This window comes from Herpailurus yagouaroundi, unplaced genomic scaffold, assembly GCF_014898765.1.
Source record: "Herpailurus yagouaroundi ecotype Mexico unplaced genomic scaffold, PumYag 166, whole genome shotgun sequence".
Classification (NCBI taxonomy): domain Eukaryota; kingdom Metazoa; phylum Chordata; class Mammalia; order Carnivora; family Felidae; genus Herpailurus; species Herpailurus yagouaroundi.
In genome coordinates this window covers 19470816-19478678 of record NW_024412407.1, presented here as the reverse complement: position 1 = coordinate 19478678, position 7863 = coordinate 19470816, and the positions used below count along the sequence as shown (strand labels likewise).

The 7863-nt window shown below is 34.6% G+C and overlaps 1 protein-coding gene across 2 annotated transcripts in view; it reads right to left on the bottom strand.

Annotated features, from left to right (window-relative positions):
- Window positions 1–680: 680 nt before the first annotated feature.
- ERGIC2 (ERGIC and golgi 2) overlaps window positions 681–7863 on the bottom strand; it is a 43950-nt gene continuing 36767 nt past the window's right edge. For both annotated transcript variants that reach the window (XM_040488528.1, XM_040488527.1), the window contains 4 exons: window positions 7663–7760; window positions 4077–4239; window positions 2898–2980; window positions 681–2731 (listed from right to left, as the gene is read on the bottom strand). In XM_040488528.1, coding sequence (XP_040344462.1) covers window positions 2669–2731; window positions 2898–2980; window positions 4077–4239; window positions 7663–7760 — 407 coding nt within the window. In that variant the 3' untranslated portion in view covers window positions 681–2668. The remainder of the gene's footprint in view (window positions 2732–2897; window positions 2981–4076; window positions 4240–7662; window positions 7761–7863) is intronic.

The window sequence follows — 7863 nt, the reverse complement described above, 5'->3', positions numbered from 1 at the left end:
AAAAAAAAAAAAAAAAGAATTCCAGTCCAGTTTATATTAAAGATTGCAAACTTTGCTTGCATTAGTAAATTTACTGTGAAAATTCAGTACTTTCATAACATGTGAGAGAAATGTGATGTTAATCATCTAAATTGAGAATCAGAAGTAATTTTGTAATTCTAAGATTGAGTTAAACTTTTCCCAAGAGGTAGTCTGTACTGTATAAATACTGCAGCAGAGAATTATTCACCTAGATGTTTCTTTTTACAGGTCAATGTATACAAAACACAGTTTTTAAAAAACCTATTTCGTATAAATTGAAGTCTCAATGTTTAAAATATTTAGCCTGGAATATATACAAATATTATGAATACCTTAATAAAATGAAAAAGGAGAGCTGAATAATAAAGTTGGGTACCCTATTGAAGACGCCCTCCCCGGCACAAGCCAAAGCTCCAGAATAAGTAGGTCAGTACAGTGTTCTCTGCAATGGAAAAGAGACATGTGGTGAGGTCAGAAACCCCTAGCAAATCCTAATGTGAAGGTAGACTTCATCATTCCTCATCCAAGAGGCTCGTCAGAATCTTACTACTTTGACTGCCAAAAATCTGAATATAACTATTTGAGGAGTCTCATGTAGAAACCTTTCTTAACTAGTAAAGTGTAAATCAATGGCAAAGCAGAATTTTGCTTTAAAGAAATTCCTTTTATAAGTCAGCTTTAATGGGACAGATTAATTACATTAAAATTTTAATATGGTATTTAGAAAACATGGGAACAATTAAAAATCATATGTAAGTACCAAAATAATTTTAAAATCCTTTTTAAAGACACTTAACTGTTAAAATCCTAGCTGAAAGAAAAGTTTTAAATCAATTATTTTACCTTAAAAAAAAAAAAAACAACTCTGAAACTTGAATGAACTTTCTGGAAAGCAGATTCACAGAACCAAAATTCAGTCTCAAATAGCTAAAATTCTAAGTAAAATTCCGTTTGAGAAATGTTCTATTAGTTTCTACTCTTAACTTTCTAGAAATAGTATCTGAAAAAAGAAATCAATAACAGAGAAGTCTCATTCATTATTTGGAATTTTCTGGAATAAAAAAATCTTTCAGAGCATGTTATGTCACCTATGTTAATCAGTTAACTTAATGGCTCTTAATGACCAACTGTATATTTTAAGTAATAATGCTTCTGTTATTCTCCACAGAATACCATTCAACATAAGCTCTACTTCAAAGCAGTTTTATCAGTATTTCTCCTCTCCATTATGTCACAACTATTTTCAAGAAAACATTTTTTTACCTTTAAAAAAAAATCCATTTGTGAAACTATAATTTGTGACATACCGTTTTCTAAAAACCACCATTTTAAATCTAGTCCTTTAGACTCGCCCTTGTTACTTACCTGGAATTTTATTTTCCCATTTCTCTAAATGCTTTAAACCATGGGGACTGCTAGTTGATTCTTCTATCATTAAGTATTACAAAAGGAAAATGATGTTGGCACACCTATTCCAAATATAGTTTTTAATGGCACCTGAGTGTATCTCCCTCTCATTATTTTTATCTTTTATAGTCTGGAAATTTAAAATCAATCCTTAAATACTGAGAAAGCTAGAACAACACAAAACAAAATAACAAAATCAATCCCATTCAGGACACTCTGAATGCAAACACTCATAATCCAGTTTTACAGCTTAATGGACATTGTCTAATGATAATCTTACAGATCTGACATTATCTTGTCTTAAATATTTGCCTCATGTTTCTACTTTAAGTTACCCTGTTGTCCCTCACCCAAACATGTATAAAATATTCTACTTTTCCTTTTAATACTTTATTGGCTGATAATTTTCATCATCAGTAGTGGGCCTTGTTATTACTCACCTCCCACTTCCAAAGTGTATAGAAGGATCAGATTAGAAAATGTAGCATCTTTTTTAAAAAAAAAATGTGCTTTCTTCTCCCTGTAGAAGTGCCCACTCTACAATTTGTGAATGATACCTCTGTTACATATTATAGCACCTAGGTACCTGCTCACCTCAATCTTCCATGACCCTGCCTTGAACTGTTAGAAAAAGCCAACAGCCAGAGTTTAAAGAAAAGCAGTTACCTTCCTCAGACCAAATTATTGGATAAATGGTCTTGTCATTATGGCTTAACATGGATATGGCTATAACATAGGGACCCATCCCTGTTTTCCTTTATTAACAGTGTGACCTGATCACAACTTTTTAAAGTCTAGACTAGTTTTCCATATGTTTTACATATTTTATTCTGACATATCTTTTAAAAACAAAAGGACGCAAACATTTGCACTTATCAATGCCTTTTTCTTTAGATGTGGTTTGACTTCTTTCCTTCAGGCTCTTTGCCACCAAGAAGCAAGGTCTGATTTCGATACTGCCCATTTGCTATGAAAATATCAGAAGGGGTCATCTTCCGAGCAATATTCCAGTTGGGCTTATTCACTGATTAGCTGCATAATTTCTTCTAGGACATTTGTAACAGACACAACATATATAGGATTTCAGTTTGGGTTTTTCTTTCTTTTTTTTTTTCCCCCTAGGTGTGGTTCCCACTTCTCATTCGTATTTTCTTTTCTTTGAATATATTGCACAATATTTTATTATTAAAAAAGGTTTTATGTCTCAAGCAAAAAGTTTTTCTCCTTCACTCAGGAGGTGCTAATGTGTATTATTTTCTAAAAGAGGTAAGTGGTTGTCTGTGTGGCCATCCTCAAAGGGTACCTAAGGAGAAAAAAGACCAAAGCATTAGTTTTATTCCTTACACTATTCCTTCTAATCACAATGCTTTATTTTGGGCAATCTCTTTCGGAGCACCAAAAACTATTGTTCAGATTTAACAATGATGCTGTGACTTAGAGGTCAGCACCATTTCTATTGTAGCACTTACAGAACTGACAGGTTTGTAGGATCCAAGTCGGAAACGACAGTAAATTATTTCAACTATAAATTTCCCAATTCCATGTAACATGCCTGTAATAAAAAATAAGTTTATGTTTTCAATTAAATGATGCTTTAATGAAATTATTTCCTAATCATCTCCTAAATTATTACATAAGAATAAAAAACTCAACTAATTATAATGGCATAGATTAGTAAGGAAACAAAGCAGTTTGCTTTATTCGTTTCCATGGTTAAAAATAACAAGGCGGTTGAATTTTTAAAACAAATGGATTTCCTTTCAAAATCACAAGGCCACATGATTCATGACCTTCACCATGCAGTCTTTTCAAGGGCGCTTTATACAACTCACACTCATACCATTTTGAAAAATAATACCAGGCAGCACCACAAATTTAAACAAATTCAAATGAAGTAGTGACAAAGTCTTTCATAAGAAAACCTATTCATTCATTTCAAAAACATAGTTCAAAAAAAATAATTTAAAGTACATAAACTACATAGCTCCCTGTAAAACTGAATGGGGGGGTTGGGGGGTAAAGAAGGAATGGTTTCCTTTCTTTATCTTTGTGCTTAACTCTCAGATTTTAATGATTATGATTCTAAAAGTTATCTTTGAGAACATCTCATAATCTCAGGGCAAAAAAGCCCCAAATCAGGAAAACAATTTGAAATTTTTTGTTGCACATATTGCACAGTTCAAAGTACCATAAGATGTGATTTTACATATTGTACAGTTAAAAATGCCTTACGTGAGAAAAAATTTACATTCAAGTGTCTACTATTTCTAGGCATTTTATCATCTAATCCTACAACACACCTGTAAGTATACGTTATTATTCCCATTTTTATAGAGGAGAAAATTTCAGAAAAGGCAAGTGATCTATACACAAGCCTATCCCCACGTGATAGCAGATGGCAGAACCTGGATTCAATTCTAGGATCCTTCTAGCTCACTAAGTAGTCTCCCTTGAATCACTGAATGCAGTGAACTTAGTTAGGTGTAATGCTTAATCAATTCAGAGATCTGGAATTCAATCTTAAAGAAAAAATTATTAAAATATCAAAACATGGGAATGTATATATATTTCCTGCTCCTGCTAAGTAACAGCATCTTAATTTCAGTGTAACACTCAAGAAATTAAACAAAAAAGGAACGAATCTTAACCTGTTGTTGAAAAGATTCCTCCAACAATACCACAGAGTCTTACAAAAAACTGCCAGAAAGGCATATGCTCCTCAGTGACGGTTACCATAAGAGAACTGAGATCATATTTCATAAATATCCCAGAGACTCCATGGCTGCCCGCAGCATGGTTAATGACACGTTCCTAAAAGGAAGGGGAGAGATAGGAGAAGGAGAAAAATGGGATTCACATCATCTGGTTACTTGCACAGGCAATATGAAGCCCTACAGTCCAACTATACAAGAAGGATATCCAAATCTCTTTATGAATTGTCCTACTAGACTGAGCTCTTCAGACACAATTGAATTATCCTATATTCTTTGTGTCTTTGGCTTCTGAAAGAATCAAAAGAGCAGAGTCATTCTTTTCTATTTTCTCAAAAAGTCACTTTACATATAAGCATTCTACTGAGCTCAAGAGCTTACAACTATATGGCATCTTCTTCATTGATCAAATCCATAAAAACTAAGTTCATATTTTGACATACTTTTTGTAAGACTTCTTTGCTAAGAATTTACAAAATAATTATACTTTATTTCCTATCATTTAAATGATCAGATTTAAAAACAAGTAATTTCACTTTCTGTTGTTTATTTAAACTGTAGGAGATATAATACAAGAAGAAAACAGCATGCACTAATTTGAAACATATCAATATTTGAGTTACTGGTTCAGTTTCTAAAGATAGTTTTATTCTTCAAAGGAATGGGACTAAAATCATAAACCTCCCATAGTGTGTACACTGTCCAAGAAAATACTCTATTTCATTCCATCTTGTTTACACTTCAAAAATCAAGTTTGCAAACTGTCTAATAAATTTCTGTTATAGCTTGAAACAATTATGCTACCACAGTGCTTTGTTGACTTTTGTCATAACAGTCCCTATTTTAATTAAGCTATAACTAAACTGCAAGCTTTAGGAATACAAGTAACAAGGGAAATTAAAACAATTTCGTGTGAGGCATTACAAAACCCCGTCCCCTATTAGAACAGAGCCTTATAAGCCACTGATCGACTTTCCAATAAAGTGACTTCATCTTAAATTTCTGGTATGTTCAATATCATACTATAATTATATTGTCATCACCTGTATGACAGGTGCAGGTCAGGGCAGAAGCTGTTTGAAGGACCGGGGGGGTTCATGTAACAAAACACTAATAATGATTCACTTTGGGTTTCAGGACTAATGAAGCTCGGCCCTCCTCCTCTCTGTCCCCCTCATCCCCCATTTAACCAACTCTAGTTACTCCACACTTATTTTTTAAGTGAAACACAACTATTTTAGTCACCGTATCAGCACAAACACACTACAAAGAGGTCAAATGCTCTGAGATTATATATATATTATTATTTAATTTGGCTGTTTAAAATTTATCCTGGAACGGCACCTGGGTGGCTTAGTCAGTTGGGCATCTGACTTTGGCTCAGGTCATGATATCACGGTTTGTGAGTTCGAGCCCTGTGTTGGGCTCTGTGCTAACAGCTAAGAGCCTGGAGCCTGCTTCAGATCCTGTGTCTCCTCCCTCTGCCCCTCCCCTGCTCACACTCTGTCTCTTTCTGTCTCTCAATAATAAATAAATGTTAAAAAAAAAAATTTTTTTTAATTTATCCTGGAGTTAATTTCGTATCAATATATGGTTATCTTTTTCTGTTTTTTTTTGAAGTTCCATGTTTCTCCATTGTGAGGATGTACCATGTGAGTTGTTTATAATCTTCTACTATTACAAATAACAATACAATGAATAGCCTCATACACATCGTTTTTGTATTTTTTTCACTATAACCTTGGATTCAATTTCTAGAAGTGAAATTGCTGGATCAAAAGATAAATGAACATATCATTTTGCAGATATTGCCAAACTCTCTTCCATAGAGACTATGGTGTTTTGCATTCCCATAGCAATGTATATGTGCCTCTTTTCCCCAAAGCCTTGACACTATCCAGACCTCCTAATGTTCAGGTGTTGCCAATTTTAGTGAAAAATGTTACCATTCAACCCCTAAAATTGCTGATGGGGCGCCTGGTGGCTCAGTCAGTTAAGCGTCCAACTCTTGGTTTCGGCTCAGGTCATGACCTCACAGTTCGTGGGACTGAGTCCGTGTCGGCTGTCAGCGCAGAGCCAGCTCTGGACTCTCTCTCCCTCTTTCTCAGCTCCTCCCTCACTAGCATGTGTGTATGCGCACACGTGCACACTCTCTCAAAATAAATAAAACTTAAAAAAAAATGCTAAAAAGCACAATATATTTTTTACCTACTTTCTCTCTGTGTACACACACGCACACACACACTTAAGTTTTTCACCCTGAACCCTTTGAAAGTCAAACATGACAACTTCACCCCTGAAAACTTCAGTATTTAATCTCCTAAGGGAAACTCTATTATTACTGAGGACATAGTCATCATAAGCTAGAAAACTATCAAAAGGAAACTCCACATGGAGGAAAGTAAATTTTTAAAAGCACTTGTACTTTGCCTTGGAATTCTGGATAATATTTCAATGTTCAGCATTCTTTAAAGAAAGGTTTTCTTGGGGTGCCTGGGTGGCGCAGTCGGTTAAGCGTCCGACTTCAGCCAGGTCACGATCTCGCGGTCCGTGAGTTCGAGCCCCGCGTCGGGCTCTGGGCTGATGGCTCGGAGCCTGGAGCCTATTTCCGATTCTGTGTCTCCCTTTCTCTCTGCCCCTCCCCCGTTCATGCTCTGTCTCTCTCTGTCCCAAAAATAAATTAAAAAACGTTGAGAAAAAAGAAAAAAAAAAAAAAAAGAAAGGTTTTCTTAAGTTTATCTATTTTGTGAGAAAGAGAGAACACAAGGGTGGGAGGAACAGAGAGGGAGAAAGAGAGAATCCCAAGCAGGCTCCATACTGTCAGTACAGAGCTCCATGCAGTCAACCCCCTGAACCCTGAGATTACGACCTGAGCCAAAATCAAGAGTCAGAGGCTTAACTGACTGAGCCACCCAGGCACCCTGAATATTCAGCATTCTTAAACACAATTAGAAAACATGACCCCAGAATACATGTGAAGTCTGTTAAACTGTCCAATTCCAAAACTATATTCCTCATGATACATTTTTATAAGGCTACTCTCCCTGAGATTGCAGAATGTTCGTCCTTTTAATTAGATGAATAAAAAGCACTAACTTAGGAAGGCAAACCCTCTTAGTCTACTATCTGAGCCAGAAGAACCATGCATGCTCCAGGGTAAGTACATTAATTAAAAAATTAATAACACAAAACCAGAGAATCTGCTGGCAGGTAAGAACTAATTATACCAATACAAGAGAAAACATTACAAAATTAAGATATTAAGAATAAAATCATTAATACCATCATAGTTTAATATTTTGTTTTAATTGAAGACATTCCAGATTTTTAAAATCTACTTCTTTTCTTGCTCTACAGCATACTAATAATATCCAGTTATTAGCTTAAAATAAAATATTAATGCATTTCAAAACTTCCACAAATTTTAAATGGGGGAGAGCACCAAGTCGTAACTTTTTTTTTTTTGTAGAGGACTATAAAATACTGAAAAGAAAAATCATTTTATCAGTTAGATTCAACTTACCCTTTCTGTAACAGAAAACTGATGGGTGTCTGCTGAAATTTTATATGTATGTAGTTTTGTTGGCACAACTGTAATAAAATATTGGAACATCTGGTTGTCTAGAATAAAAACAAAATGTGTTTTTTTTCATCAATCCAATAGCAACAATACTACTGCCAAATACACCCTCCTTCTATTATACACATTGACCTTGAAATTTAA